The 16,707-nt window shown below is 38.7% G+C and overlaps 1 protein-coding gene across 7 annotated transcripts in view; it reads right to left on the bottom strand.

Moving 5' to 3' along the window:
• Window positions 1–8,788: 8,788 nt before the first annotated feature.
• The window catches only part of STAG2 (STAG2 cohesin complex component), an 80,882-nt gene continuing 72,963 nt past the window's right edge, over window positions 8,789–16,707 (bottom strand). For 4 of the 7 annotated variants that reach the window (XM_075107167.1, XM_075107170.1, XM_075107169.1 and 1 more), the window contains exons 29-34: window positions 16,424–16,629; window positions 15,807–15,996; window positions 15,611–15,721; window positions 13,902–14,028; window positions 13,582–13,659; window positions 8,789–10,699 (exon numbers count right to left, since the gene is read on the bottom strand). In XM_075107167.1, the coding sequence (XP_074963268.1) occupies window positions 10,676–10,699; window positions 13,582–13,659; window positions 13,902–14,028; window positions 15,611–15,721; window positions 15,807–15,996; window positions 16,424–16,629 (736 nt within the window). In that variant the 3' untranslated portion in view covers window positions 8,789–10,675. Of the gene's footprint in view, window positions 10,700–10,805; window positions 12,994–13,581; window positions 13,660–13,901; window positions 14,029–15,610; window positions 15,722–15,806; window positions 15,997–16,423; window positions 16,630–16,707 lie in introns of those variants that run through there. The other 3 variants (XM_075107172.1, XM_075107171.1, XM_075107174.1) reach the window with 3 other exon arrangements.

Raw genomic sequence — 16,707 nt, 5'->3', positions numbered from 1 at the left:
TGCCAGGTGCACGGGGGTTGGGAGGGGACACGGCTGGGACAGCTGACCCCAGGGATATTCCATACGATAATAATAATTGTATAATATTGTTATACCCATTGTGACCCATAACTATAACCCATTGTTATTATTGTGACCCATAATAATGTTATAAGGACCTGAAACAAGCCCAAATACTTCCCCAAAAGGCATTATTGTGAGAGTGTGGAATTCGTAGTGTGGTTCGAGTCTCTTAAGGGAGCCATTCTGGTGGCCACGTATATCTTGAAACCAGCAAGATGACCATGCTATTGGAAGGGATCACTTCACACTGCGAAAGCACAGGCGCCTATCAGGCTACTGTAGGATCTATAAGGGAGACAGAGAGTACCTGCACAACATAATGCACCACGACTTACACTTTTGAGCTATTTTGGGTCCTAGAATAAATTTACCTACATATGTTGCACTTAAGCCTGAACAAAAAGTATCCTCTTCCCCAGATTTCTGGCCAAACGAGAGACCGATGAACTCCTCTCCCCACAAGCTGAACATCACTTACCTGACCTTTTCTCCAGTAGGAAGTACAGCAGTCTTCACCACAGTGACGCGCCAGCACTTAAAACATATTTTCCATTACACAGCTAAACCAGAATATCTGTAAATCATGTCCTGACAGTACTGAAAAGTACAATCTGTTCTCAAATTTCTCAGCTACTAAAACCATGTAAACATCTCCTGTTTTACCTTTCTACTCTGCCAGGTCCTTTATTTCTAGTAGAGGCTCCTGTAATTTACTATTTTCCTAACATATTAATATTTTCCTAAGTTGGAGAACTCAGCCCATTTTGATCCAGCAATTAATTCCTTTCAGCTCCATTTTGTTCATTAACACAGAGGTAATCCTCCCCCCGCTGAAAGGTGAAAGCCTCTGCAGAGGGGAAGGCTGCTGGAGCACACCGCAGAGCTGTTCTTGGGAGAGAAGAGCATTAAGCACTTCGCACTGAAAGCGGTGCTCCTGGGATCGGTCAGACACCTACACGCGCAGCCCTTCACGCTGCCTTCCGACACCTCCCGGGCTCAGCCGACACGGGGGAAGGATGAATCCACACACACAGTCTGTAAAACGGTGGAGAAGCCTCAGCCCTGCTGCTCTCAATACAAACCCTGAAGCGTCCTTTAGGAAGTTTATTCTCCTCATTGCTATTGTTCTTCTCGATGAAGTGTCATGTTAACCAATTTTATCTTCACCCTGAACTGGCTTATCATGACCTTCTCTCCTCTGAAAAAATGATTTTTTTTTTTTGTTACCGTAAAGCAACTGCTTATTTGTATATATTTACAGATTTACAGTTTGTGAAGATCTACAGGTACAAAGTGATGGGGGGGGCGGAAGAGAGGGGGGAAAAAAAAACCCAAACCAGAGACCTTATCCCAGGCTGTAGATAGCTGTGAACCAGGGACAGCAGCAACATTCGCATCGGGGGGATCGGATGAATTCTAGCCCAAAGAAACATCCAAGACGGATGTTTCCACGCGCAGATGGACGTGCCCTGCAGAAGGGGACATGCCACACCACACCACGCTGGTGGAAGGTGCTGTACTTGGATCTTAACACACAAGTGTCAGAGTTAACTGCAAATACTCGACAGAAAAAAGATCATTTTTTTCTTTAAGTCTTGCCGTACTCGCTAGCCTGACGGAAAGCAGGCTGCCTGCGGGAGCGTGCAGGCCGCGGGGCACCGCACCTCTCCAGACCAGCACCTCTCATTCCAGCAGAGTAAATCTCAGCTCATGCAGCTTGAGCGACTAAACAGGCATACCCAGAATATTAAATACTCCCTCAAGTAGCGATATATTAATACGATATACAGTAAAATCTATTTGCCTCATAATTCTGGAAATGCCTGCTGAGAGTCGGCTGAACGTAAAAATTGCTTGATCCTGGCTTAAGTAGATTAAAGATGATCTTCCGTTCCTTGGCGGCAGCCTGCCTGGCCAGCAGACCGAGGTCCTCTGCTCCCGGGAGGTCCTGCCTGGAGTCGCGCATTGACTGCTGGGCCCCCAGTTCAAGAGGATTGTGAGGAATCGGGAAAGCCCAGCGGAGGCTACGGGAGGGTCACGGCAAAGGGCACACGACCTACTCGGAGAGACAAGGGAACCGCGCCGGCAAACGGGGGCGGCCCCCGCAGCTCAGCTGCTGCAGGCCAGCTACCAACGCTGCGGGGTCAGGATCCTCCGGGCTGGGGCAAGCGATACAGGCGGGGAAAGAGCTGTGGCTTAGAGTGCTCAGCTGGAGCATACACAAAACTTCTCAGCCAGGAGGGCAGCGCAGCAGCTTACTGCCATCCTTCACAGTGTTTATGGCTCGGCTGTTAAAAGACTGTTCCATTTAGGCTGACGCAAGCTTTCAGAGGGATGCGGGACTCGACCTCTCCAGTTCCTTTCCAATCAATAATTGTACCATTCTACAGTCTTATTAAAAACTACACCCTGGTTGGATGTTGTGAGAAACGTTTTGTTGATTTAACAACATTTTGGATGTCGTAAGTAAATACTTGCAACTCTTCCTCAGCTCAGTCTGGTTGAGGACTAGGGGCTGTCTTAAACAGAAATCTCAAGTTGTCTGTCAATATGAAAGTTATCTTCACTCAGTAAGGTGTTAGGTGTCAAGAGCCATACTGAAACACTGTTAAAGCGCCTCGGTTGTCCAAACAGGACATAAAGAAAATAAAAGGGGGGTGGGGGGGGGTGGGAGGCGGGGCAATAGGGATGCTGGATAACTAGAAGAGCTCCCTATATTTCAGAAGGGTGGCAGGAAAAAATACCTGAATCTCAGCCAGGGACAGTAGCACCAGAAATAGAAGTAACTGAAAAAAACACCCATCCCAATGTTTGAGTAAATCGAAGAGGCCAAAATCAATGAACAAGTTACCAGAAATTATCTATCCAAATCCAATTCTCATACAAAGTCAGGAAAACCTCACCCCTAAATGCTACGGTACTACAATGAAAACAGAATTAATACTTTGACTTCTGCAAAAGCTACAAGGCATCATTTTGAAACTATCATACTGATTTGAGCTGCACGGTATTACTAAGTTGAGCTTTACTTTGCATAATTGCTAGCATCGTCCTTTGAAAGCAGAATTCTTTGTAATCAGCTGTACCACAAACATCAGTTTACTTAATGATACATATCTGCCTTGAAAGACAAGGCTCAGTTCCCAAAATCATTCAGTCCAAATTCCTCTAACATGCAGCCTCCTTTGTACCTTGAAGTTGTACAGAAAATGTCTATCATTACAAGAATCACTGTTCTTAAATTCAGAAAATAATCATCCTATTCAATGTATGCAGGTGAGAGTATCTCAGTATCTGCCCGCCTGCCATTGCAATACCCCTGGAGAAACACTTTTGCCCAATTCCCATTACCTACAGCAGCTCCTGAGGATGGAGACAATAACGGGCTTGTATTGCTCTCCTGACCAGTTACGTACAGAGCGGAGTAAGAGGGGCCTTCTAAATTCAGGCTGAGAGTGGAGAATAAAAGCAGTGACATTTTCAGTCCTCATTTCAGAACTTATTCAAACACTAAGTAGGAATGAGGTAGGGCTACTTCTGATCTTTTGAGTTTTTTGAAAGATGTCTCAGGTAAAATGTTAGCAGCATAAGTGTCACCCTCCTCTCCCCCAGCAAGTCCTACAGGGATAAGAGGCACGTTCATGCTGATGCATCAGATCTTTTTATTCCTAGAATACAATTGTCTGAAAGCCTTGGCTCCAAACCAAGCCGGTTTATTTCTCTAACATTTTTGTGATAAAAAATGAATTATCTCACTCCCCAGGCAGGTGAGACCCGACTGCATTTGCCCAGCTCAAGCTGACCACACTAATCTATTTAAAATTAACGGCACAGCAAAGGTAACTCTTTTGGTATTCCTTTTGGCAGAGCCAGGCGGCTGGCGCAGGGTTACAGGACTGGCAAGGCCACCGGCAGCTTGGTGAGAAGCTAACAGAAGACTAATAATTTATTCCCCCTTCAGAGAGGAGATGGGAACCACACACGCCTGACACCACGTGGAAGGCAAAGCCTGAGGAGGAACCACGTTGTGGCCAAGCCATCAGCCAAGGCCCAACCAACATGTCGACCGGTCAGAGTATCTCGTCCCCCAGATCCACAATATGGTGGCGTACACCAGATCTGGTGCTGCGATCTGTGCAACCATACGTTGTGTTTTGTAGAACAGGAGTCGTTACGCACCCGCAAGATCCACCCCGCTATCATGGTTTTGATTATGCATCACCGAGTGGTGTGGTCTGGTTCTGTGGACCACTCCATACGTAATTCATTTCTGGTAAATGTCTAAGAGATGAACGGCAAATCAAATTTAAAAAAAAAAAAAACAACAACAACAAAAAAAAACACACCTGACTTTCCTTGCAGGGAGAGATTTAAAAGTCTAAAAGACATGATCCATTATTAAAGTTCAAACGACAAGTGACCTAAATCTAATACTGTTAACTAAAGGAACAGCATGTGAAGAGATGATCCTTCTGAACTAAATCCACAAAATCCGTGGATCTGTCACAACCTGCGACAGATCAGTAGCGCGCCACAACAAACAAACAACCTGTTCTCTTTGGTTAACTCGACACCAATCCCAGGAAAAGGAAGGTAATGCGAAGAGCCGAGATCGCCTCCTTGGCAGGCGTCCGTTCCACAGGGTGCCACTTCCTTCTGTCAGAGCTACAAATCCAACCCAGGTGAGGGACAGAACTATGCGAGTTAAAAGTCATTCTGAAGTACAAGATGAAGTGTTGCAAAGTTTAACAAAAAGAAAGAGAGAGAATTTGGAATGAAAGCAACTTTAAATAGAACATCTGTTCCTTTTAGCTTCACGGCACTTCAAACGAGCTGCTCTCACCAAGCACAAGCTATTGATATGAGCAAGAAAAAAAAAAATTGTTCCTAAACATGCAAAACTACTGATAGTCCAAATCTGTAGGCTTCTCCAGTTACAAGCATTTACACAATATGCCCTTAAACCATAACGCCATCAGTACCTCAAACAGGATGGAAATTACAAGATAGCGTTTTCATTGACAAAGCCACTTCCCTAATCCACGCTGGGTCTCACAGAGCACTTCAATCCCTGGCTGTAATGGAAGATTTCAGTTAAAAAAACGCCCCCAAAAATCTGCTTTTCAAGATTCAAAAGATTATACACCAGCAACGGAAGTAATGAAAAGACAGGTTTTGTCAGTTGATACGTAAGAACAGCGGTGTAAAAGACAGCTCAGTATTTTAAGATGAAAAATACAAGGAGCGGGCTAAAGATACGCCACATCTTTAAGTGCTTTTGTGCATGATATGAAAAACAAGTGGATGTGGTTTGCTTTCTTGCTTTTGGTGAAGTTCAGCAGTTTAAAAAGAAAACAGAATATAAACCTGTGAAGAGAGTGTTAAAATAATAAGAGATCAGTGTGTACATCACTCAAGAACTGTGGTTTAACTGCTATTTAGAAAGCAAGAGCAAATTGCATGGCTTCCCGGAATGGCCATATGGTGTGGTAAAGGAGAGGTTTCACATGGAGCTGCCAACGTAGTACTCAAAGGCTGAAGCACTATGAGATAAATACCCTGGCTGAGCAACACGAGATCAGAAGGTTGAGATGAAGCCCCGCCATACGCGCCACAGCTCTGAGCCAGCCCAAACCAACCACTACCTGCATTAACTGTGGCACGGCGTCCACGCCGGCTCCCGAGGAAGCGCTGCCTTACAATGCCTGGTGACAGACATTACAGGCAATTTTCAGAGAAAGGTACAAGGAAAAACAGTTAAATTAGGGTCAAATGTATTCAATGAGTGTTCTAGAGAAGGGCTAAACAAGCAGGACGCTATCTCTGCTAAAATTCTGACCAATCATAACAAGATTAGTATCAAAAAAAAAAAGAAAGAAGCACTTTCTCAAAGGCACTTTTAAAGAATGGAAATAAACAGAACATTGGTCGCTTATTCAAGAGAGCGTTCTACGTATGTCCACAGCCTACCAAAATCGAAACAAACTGCTGTTCGCATTGATCTGACCTGTCACCACCCACCTCAACACAGAAGAAACTGTCAAACTAATTAATCAATTCCTCCAAAACCTTGTTGTATTACTTGAATGCTTTCATGAAGAACCTACCAACTTCACGTCCCCTTCCTAATCTGAAATGAGTTCTAGGACTTGTAGCGGTTCTATTACTTCAATTTACAATTTACTGTATTAGGTTTTTTTTAAATAGTTTCTCTAGAAGTGCAGAATTCAAGCTGTTTTCAGCTGAACATGAGTTTAACTTTTAAAACTGGTAACTGCAGCTTTTTCTTCAACCAAAATAGTTAATGTAAGCAAAACATGACAGCCTTTCCTCCGCTTTTCCAATCAAAAAATGCTCAGAAGAGCTTAGCAGGAATGACACAATCAGTTTGGGGAACCACAATTACGTGACAAAACTGTGCACATTCTCTAGAACAGGGAAGTTTTCATGTGGGCGTCTGTCCGACAGCCATCCAAACACTTAAACATGCTTTGCATCATCTTCCTGGGCACAGTCATAGGTTCTTACCACCGCGCTGCCCCCATGATTTACTTCTGTAAAACCTTGCAGCAGCTACAAAAAAACACAACCAAAAAAAAAAGGCAGTTGTGGCTCCAGCTGAAAGGCACTCATTTACAAAATCTGTAACGATTTGAAGTCTAGCCATTAAAAAAAATTTATAAAAAAAATATGACAATTAAGATTTAATCAAAGAAATACATTCAAGAAAGCTAAGCAACATGAAGGGCTACAGGAGAGGCAGCTAAGGACGACGACAGGCAAGACTGATGTTGAATTGTTACTTTTTAATAGAATGATATTATAGAATAGTATTGTCCTACATTACCTTGTTTTCCAAGTGTGTGTCATCACCCACCTCAATCAAAGATAGTGACCCCTTTGGGATGCTAATAAGTATCAGAAATTAAATAATCTCAGTACTAGGATTTCTTAGGATTATAAAAGAATGAGGGAACAGCATAAGCTGCATTTCAGTATCATATCTTGATTAAAACGAAATTAAAGCCGTTAAGTAGGAAGGAGTCTATTTTTCAAGAACCAATTTGTGTCTTATCAAAAGAATTCTGAGGCATAAATTGACAATTTTGGCAAATGCTTCAAAGAATGAACAAGTCCATGACATTCATCCGGCTATTTTTTTAAAAAAAAAAAAAAAACCCAAAACCAAACAAACAAAAAAAACCACCCACAAAACCACCAAAAACAAAAAAAGTAGCTACAGGTTGAAAAGCAGCAAAACACTACTGAGAATTAATGCATCTCAAAAAACTCAGCAGACTTTTTATGGGTAGGAAGTTAAAGTTACCAGTATCGGTATCCTGAAACCCCACGCTAGGACACGTATAGGTGTAAACTACCAGGAAAACAGAGAGGAGTGCATTTTAAGGAGACATAATTTAGTTATACTAAGGTTAGAGAAGATGGGGATTTACTGGCTCTGGCAAGCTACAGGAATCAGCACCACACCATCCAAAGGAAAAACGAACAAACAACAGCAATCACTAACTTCTTACATATTGTCTTTGGTTGTTTAATATCAAGAAATATTTTTATACAGAATATGTGAAGACTATTCCTTTGAATTTCATTGTGTCAGTACCTTCTCTGTGGCCTCTTTGGTAAACTAGAGGACAGGCTTTACTTTCTCTGAATTGTTTGGTTTTACTAAATTTGTATCACACCTCTTCAAAACTCCCATTTCTTTTATTTACAGGCTTCTGTACCAAAATGGCATAACTAGAACAGACTTTACATTGTATAGTGAATATTTTTGTGTGTGTGTTATAAACTTAGAACCTACTAAAACCATTTTCCACAAGATACTAATGAACTTACAGCAGGATTTAGACAGGAATGAACATCTGTAGTAGCAGTAGTAGGAAATAAATAATAATAATCATCATCATCATCCATCCATCCAAAGTTACATTAGCAAGGATTAGAAGTATTATATCGAAGACTTTAAAATGACTCCTTTAAAAAGCCTTGTAACAGAAAGGAGTTTTCAACATGCAGCCAGAGCTGCTCAGTAGTGGAGAAGAAGGGAGAGGGGAGGGGAAGAGACGTTTAGGTTTTTTTCCTCTCATTTCCTTGCTGTCTTGCCAATTAAGCTCAGAATGTTTATCAGGTGTATGATAAATGTAAAAAAAAAAAAAAAAAAGGGGTAGTAGTATACACTTCTAGTGGTATTTCAACCAGACTATATACACAATATCTCCAATGTTTGAATCAAAAGCATTCTGAGTCATGAAGAAGAAACCAACAGAGGCTACTGATACACCTTTAAAAAACATAACACAAAAATAATTAACCATTGATTTCTTGGCATGTAAAAGTTCTATACAAATTTTAAAAATTTTATTTGCAGGTACTAACCTCTTGAAAAGCTCACTCTATTTACACTAATTCTTTTAACAAGTTTATCTCAAATTAAAGCATATTTAAAACAATCATGATTGCATTAACTTTTCTACTTTAAATTATTACCCAATTAGTGCTTTATTCACATTTTAAAAACTTGTACAATTTATTACAAATATAAAACAGTGCAGTTTTTCATACATTATCCCAACTCTGAGACAAACACTTAAAAGACATGGAAAAAGATTTTTATTTCTATAAACATAACATTTGCATTACTCATACCCCTTTCTTCACTGTCCTCCCCTAACCCCGATTTAAAAAGATCAAACATACAACATACTGTAGGTTTATTTTTATTCAAAAAGTTACTGTCTCAAGACATAAATACAAATCAGAAAACAGTACAATTAGGACAATAGAATGTGGAGGACAACAGGTTAAGGTAAATATATAAAACATTTTTAGCTGGTTGAAAACAAAGCTGTAAGAACTGCTTTCACAAAGAAACACTCCTTCAAGAGTAAGAAAAATCAACTTAAGTTTAAAATCATATATACAGTCCTCTCAGCAGTTCTATTAAATGCAGTGGTGTGAAAAACAATATAGGCAGTACTTTTAGACATGAGAGTATTTATTTATGTAAAATGAGTTAGGCAGATCTAGTTTTGAGTTTGTTGTTACCCCATGACTTAGTAAAATAATTATATTTTATCATGATCCTTTAGATAATCTATGGTTTTTGGCTACCACAGCCGAATGTTTTATTTCTGAGTCTAAAAACAGGAAGCCTTTTTGTATTCACCCATGTGGGGAGATTCTTGTATTGCAAGCGTATTAAGGCATGGAATGATTAAAATAATATACCTCAAGAACTGAGAGACAACTGACAAAAAATATACATATGTAATATAAGTTAATATTTCCTTTAAAATGATGTCTAGCTGCCTAAGCCTTGCAAAATGAGTCGATGTCAAAATGGCATAGATCCACTTTCTGTTTTAGACCAAATTTAATTTATTTGTGAATGGACACAAAATGAAGTTTAAAGCTTAGCTTTCAAAGAATATTATGGGTTGTTTATGAATTTCTATTATCCAATCTAATTTACATACAGAGGAAATGTACTGTAACCTGTTAGAAGTATCTTTAACCTGAAGACTGCTTGCAAAGACAGATAGATAAAACAATATAAAATACAAATTTAAAAATCATTTTTAAAGCATGAATTCTCATGCTCTTCTATTTTTAAACATTGTTAAACTTTCAATATATTTCTGAAACCTCATAATTTTAAGTTGGAATTTAAAAGTAAGAAAAAACTAAACAAACTGCGCAATTATAAAATCAGCACCAATTTATATATATATATAATTTTATTTAAAATTTAGATCCCTATTCCCACACTCTAATAAGCTGTATAATTTTTGTTTAGAATTTTTCTGCAAACATACTACAATAAGCTTCTTTTATTTGGAGACAAAATACAGTGGCACTACTGGAAGGAATTTCACAACATTACATTTTTCTTAAAGGACAAGCAAACTTTCAGGGTTGGTAATGGGCAAGCATGACTGAGATCTGTTATTTTCTGGTAGCTCATAGTTTATGGACCTTTCTGAGAAGGCTAGCGTGAAGCTTTTGGAATAAAAGTGTGGTTTAGATTAAAAAGCTGTTAAAATTCTGCTTTATGTATTTTTCCCCATGATTAATTAATACAAACCTTCTGTTGCTGAAGTTTGCATTTAATTTAAAATACTGACACTCTTCTGGTTCTATCACTGTAAGAAAACCAATCCATCTATTATTTCAGTTCATGGATGTAAACAGCAACCCAGCAGAGCTCATGATTATTTAGTATAGCCAGCAAATGTAGAGAGAGGCACTCAAATCTGTACCGAACACCTCTCAGACTGTTAGATTAGAACTCAGAGGGAATACTTATAATCCAGAAATAAACTGATAGCACATAAATAAAATATTGACTTTTTTTCCCCCAACAAAAAGTGTAGCTTATCCTCAAATTGTTTACTTGTCCTTTACATTTCTTTTTTTTTTTTTTCAGGCAAACAAAACTGCCCCTTCAATGCACTTGATCTTGAAAGCATGTCATTCTCCTTAGAGAAAAATCTGTTCAGAATTTCACTGTATCTACCACAATTTTGTATTGAAAAACTTCCTCTTCCATTTAGAAAATGACTTCACCACTGATTTATTTGCTGCTCTGGTATTAAAACATTGACACCCCAAGAACCTAAAAAAAAAGTTAGAAATGGTGTCAATTTGTAGTCTACTACACATTTAACAAAAAACAAAGCAATTAGTATATGATTTAAGATTAAGACACTTCAAGATACGTTAAGGCATTATAAGTTTATTTTTCTTCCAAACCAGATTCACCACACTTCTGATTTATGTAATAATATGAAAAGGGCACCTCATTCATTAGAAAGTATTTTTTTCCACACTTGAAATTAACTAGATCCAGTAGGAATGTGATAAAGACTGTGCTTTAATTGTTTTAGGTAATAACTGCAAAATAATTTTTAGTTAGTTGCCTAACTTAGGCTTCTTGGACAATGGCATTCTATAAGCCTTAACTTGATTTCAAGCGTGTAGTTTCCAGCAACTAAGCCTGGGAACAAAACACTCTATACACTGGCTGCTGCTGTGCCTGTGTTCATAAAAACAACAGGTCATCTCGCAGCAGCTAGCCAGGACACAAACTTAATATTTCCTATTAAATAGATCAACTCTGTCAGGAAGACATTGAAAAAATCAAAAAATAATCAGGTAAAAATCAAAATACTGTCCTTCAGCAGACCGTGTGATTAAGTGAAGAAAAAGCTTTCCTCAAACAATCAGTTTTCACTTCCCATGTGGGAGCAAGCCCATATACTTTTCTATGCCAGTGGAAGCAGCTATCACCACTGATACGTCAAAAAATTCCCCAGAAGATCCAGATCTCGACTGTCCTGGCTTTTACAGAATTTTATAAAATCAGAAAAAGCCATGAGAGACTTTCTTTTCCTGAACCTTAACACTGCTGTTCACATTTATCTGTTTACAAACCAATTTTTACTATTCTTGGTATTAAATTCACTTTAGATGCATGATATGATATAGCAGACTAAGACCCAACTGCCTCTGGCGGCAGCAATAACTGGACTCATCAAAAATGAGGAGACAGACTAAAATTTTGACCATAAACCATGTGCATCTGAATAAATTAAACAGCTTTATTATGTCTAGGTCTATTGAAAACAAGTGCAACAACTCCAAGAATAACGGACCTCTGAAATAAATTATATGAATAAAGCAAATTAACCTTATTCAGAGAAGATTTTTTTTTTCCATTTTTGAAACTGGGTTTTTTTACATTTAAAATACTGATAAATTCAGATGATTTAATATGGATTCATGTTGTCTCCTAAACTGTTAGCAGAGCTTTCCTCAATTAGGCAGTTAAATTCATTTAGGTGTGTTTTATGCTAACGAGCAGCTGTGTTCTGCGATACAGCTGTTTTCTGCAGTCCTGCTTCCAGGATCACCACCCTTGCCGCGTCCTGCCTGGGAGAAAGGTTTGCTAGATGGTGCCCCCTGACCGTACCAACTCGTGTCAGCGCAGCACTGCTCCCTCCGTGCAGAGGACCAGCACACAGCGTGTTCTGCTGGCACACCGGGGCAGGCCCGCGCTGGGCTGGCTCTCAGAGCTGGCTCCAGCAGCCTGCAGAGCAGTACGGCTGTAAGCGGCTGCCATCATGTGGTGCTAGTCCCACGCTGCAGCTACGGAGCGCCTAGCAAATCCTGGGCTCACGGGGGATGATGAATGAGAAATAAAGGAATAGGAAAAAACCTAGCTAAACCTAGTAAACTATTGAAACTATTCTTCATTAGTTTTAGAAAGTGAAAAGCTGAAAGGTTTCTGAAATCAATGAAACGCACCTGTAGGCGACCAAATTTTCAGCATTATCAGAATAAAAAAATAAATGGCTGGTATTTCACAGATCGATCAATTAAAAATTAAGAAGGGGAGGGGAAGAACTATTTTAAAACAGAATGTCAGAAAACAGGTGATGCACTTTCTTGGTGTTACCTCAAGAACAGAACACACAACAGCTAGATGCACAACCTAATCTGATTCATTACTACTAAAGCAAAGGCCTACTGGTACAAGATATATATGGATTTGCATTTAAAACAGCATTTAAGACTTCTTTCTCCCATAACAAGAACAGGTTCACACTGCAACAATACTGTGAAAAAAAATACATAACCGTCTTCCAAATTCCACACCAAGCTGTCCAAGATTCCCAGGAAGCCTTGTTGTACTGTCCTCTGCTGGCTTGCTGCAGCTTGTTATTTCCAGTGTAATTTTGTACCAGCTACACAAGGTCAAAAATGGCTGCATACATTACAAGTGGTTCAAGACAGAAGGAATCCCTCATGCAGATTTTTAAAAGAGAATAGAGACTGCAGATTTATCAAGTCGGAAAAAAGGGCAACTGCAAGCAGAAACTACAGACTTCGGATGTTTTGGACCTAAAACTTTATATGGAAAGAAAAAATACCTCTCATCTCTATAAACAGATATCTGTATTATCTCTATTTTCTCCATTATCTTACTTATGCACAAAAGTAAATATGCCCACTTAAAAAAAAAAAAAAAAAGAACAAAAAGAGAACAAAAAAAAGCAAACCATCTAATGCTGACAACTGGTAATGATACCAGTCACTCAACTAAGCTCATCACAGCAGGAAACTTGCCTTTAATATTGTGTAGACACAATTTTTTTTTTTTTTTTTTTTTTAAGTTCTTTGCTACCAACCTCTGCAAGGGTCTTTTCCATACCAGATGTGTTTCCTTCTCAGATTCAAAGGCTTTTGATTTTTATATAGCTACATACGAAGTATTAAGAACAAAAATCCTATAAATCTGCAACGAACATTGACTACCTTAGAATTTATGGAGCTGAATTACAGCATAAAATATTTCATTGACTGTACCAGTCTGCCAAAATAAGCTAATGAAGACACCTTAAGATTGCATTCCTTGCATTTAAAATTTGAAGGAAGAGAGTATTGTAACACGAAGACTGATTTTACATTATTTTCCTCTTATGTAAGTTAACCTACCGATTCATCCATGATTGAAGCGGGGTCAAAGAAATCTGGTTTTAGTTCCATTCTTTCTCTCCTGTTCTTTGATGGTGGCTTTAGAAAAAGCAAGCAAATAAACATATTAACTGTAATTTCAGGAAAAACAGTGGTTTTAAACTGTAATAAATGAAGCCAATTCCCATGGGGTAAGAATTTACAGGGGATAAATGTTACTCTCTCAAATGATCATTACGGAAAGTGTTCTTGCTTTTTGTATGGCAGTTTGAAAATATGCTAGTGCTTAAAGGCAGAAATCCAAATCCAAAATCCACTAAAAAGACAAGTAAATTTCTTACTAGGTCTATGTCCATGGTGTCAAAATCCATGCCTTCATTGAGATCTTCAATCCGCCCTTCTGATGACATCATCACATCTTCAACAATTGGCTCTTCATCGTCTTCCATTAGACTTGTGCCACGTCGACTGAAATGAAAAGAGAAAGCATACTGTTTAGCACTAAATCAAGTTTTTATCTGAATATTTAAAAAGTTAATATTAGTAAGGAACTGCCAACAAATGATAATTCCATCAGATAGAAAAGAAATTAAGTAGTTAAATGCATAACTACTACTAAATAAAGCTGGTATTTAACCAGCTAGAAGATACCAAGAGAGTGAGGGAGAATGGCTAACAAAGATCAACTTATGGAACTTTGTGGTACAGTCTCTAGATGGGTATTCTAAGAGGCTGCAGGAATTGATAAGCAGATCAAAACCACACCTAATTCAGAGATTTCCATGCAGGTATTTATCCTCAAATGAGAAAGAACGTAAGTTTTGATGCCTAAAGAAAAACTGTTCCTGCCTTATGACAAGGCAAGGAAGAACGTCTTTGTGGTAAAGTGGACGCATAAATCTATTTTCAGATATTCCCACACACTCCCTCATCCTCCTTCCTCACAACTTCTACATGCAACATCAGACCTTATGAGAAAAGTAAGGAGCCATTCTACTTTTACTGACTGGTGTCACTATATTAAAAACAAAAAAAAACCCCAGTCAAACAAAAAGCCCCCACTATGTTACATGAGGTGCTGGTATTAAAGAATTAAATGCAAGTAGGGGAAAGATGTAATGCTCCTCAATATATACATCCATGGTTTTAGTTTACAAATTCTACTTTCCTTCTGTAGAACCACTGAGTCTTCATTGAGACAGAGAACATCTAAAACTAGTCTTCCCCCTCCTCAGCTAAACTAGCCCTGGAACATAATTTCATTAGCGTGCATGCCAAAACGCACACAGGATGAATCGCCATTAAGTAAATGACACTGCAGTACGAATGTATGACCTCTGAGGGACAACATTCATTTTCAAGAAAAAAAAAAAATTAGACTGCCTTTGTCTTCATTCACAATATGGAAGACTTCATAAGGTTTTTGCGTTTGGGTTGGCAAGTTCTACAAAAACTGGTACTACAGGATTCCTCTCGACTTTGGTGTCAATTTAGGTCAGAAACATCTGTATCGATCACAGAAATGCTGAAGACAGCAATTTCTTTAAAAGTAATACTTTTTTTTGTAAATAAGAAAGCAGCTGAACTCTTTCCTTTGACTTCTAGTAAGTCTAAAGAGCAGAATTAAACTGAGCAGAAATTTTCTGCTTCACACATTGAACATCTGTTTTAAAATTTGTTTGTTTTATTTCTAAAAGTGATTCTGCAGTCAGGAACAGATACAGATTATGTTTCACATGTTGTATTGATTATATGTATATGCTACAGATAGCATTCAGTTCAGCAACCAGTTCCCTTTATTACAAAGCTCACTACTATTTAAGTTTTCTGGAATTTAAGTTCAAAAATAAGCAAGAAATCACACAGTCCCATATTATTAGCTGCATCACCATGCGCTTCTATCACTGCTTTACTAAGGCAACTTAAAACACACAAAAACCATACTCAAGAACTAGAACATGTATCCCTCTTTGAGGACAGAGAAGTAACACTGCATTTAATAAACCCTCCCCTCCCCAAACCACTGAAGGATCATTTCGCTCTCACTCACATAGCATGTTGCAAGTTGGTTCTCAGCTTGACGTAGTTCATCGCTGCCCTCTCCTGTTGTCGCGCGGCTTCTTCCTGTTGCCTTTGAGCCAACATCCACGTTACTTGCGTGCTTAAAAAGACCATTATTCTATTTTAAACATGAACTGGTTTTGTGTATGAACACTAACACAAAGCAGACCTACTCATCTACGTACTTGTAATCGAGTGGAGCTTGGTGGTGTTCAGGCTGCATAGGATAGACACCCATATAACTTTCTTCAGGTCGCAATCTCTTGGGCTCCCTCATTATTGTGGAAGTAAGCTGAGGTGTCTGCATCATGACTGGTGTGTGCATTGTCTGCTCCCTGTTCAGCCACATGCTGTCACTACTGCTGCTTTCTTCAGCTGGAAGAAAGCATAGGACATCAGTAAACACTTTCAAACTAGTTTAAACATTCAATTTTAGCATGACTTAAATGCACGTACTTTCTGCTTACTGAGAATCAATTTCTTTACTTTTTGCCACAAAGTCATACACATGCCCCCAAAAGGCCTGGATTTATAACCACTGGCTAGAGTATGTAAAATACTTTTATATTCTGTGACTTAACACAGCGTAGTGCTTTTCTTTCTTTTTGTGAATCAGTGTTATGTTATTCAGACTCTTTAAATGAACAGTTTTCCCACTAAGACATATACATACACAGAAGTTACCCTGTTTAAAAAAATACATTAAAGCATATGAATACACTCAAGCTAACGAACAGGGATTGACACGTGTAGTTTATATGAATATCTACTCTAGGAAATCTTAAGATGAGAAAAGTTCTACCTTCAGGTACTTTCCGTTTCCCTGTTGCTGGCTTTGTCTTCTTATTTCTTACTGTAGATCCTCGACTACTAATTCCACTAATCACTGACATAGTATCGTCATCCCCACCAGCTAATAAAGAGTTTCTGTAGGACATGAGAGGAAGCCACACATCTTCTCTTCGTAAAGACATCTGAAAGGTCATAAACTTCTCCAAGTAAACATACCTTTAAATGGAAAAAAAAATTATAAAGATGCAAAATATCTGTAACAAGATGTTAACATGTCAAGAAAGTAACTATGGA

Source organism: Phalacrocorax aristotelis, chromosome 11 (assembly GCF_949628215.1).
Source record: "Phalacrocorax aristotelis chromosome 11, bGulAri2.1, whole genome shotgun sequence".
Classification (NCBI taxonomy): Eukaryota; Metazoa; Chordata; class Aves; order Suliformes; family Phalacrocoracidae; genus Phalacrocorax; species Phalacrocorax aristotelis.
The sequence above is the reverse complement of the archived record's forward strand: the minus strand, read 5'-3'. Positions and strand labels throughout refer to the sequence as shown.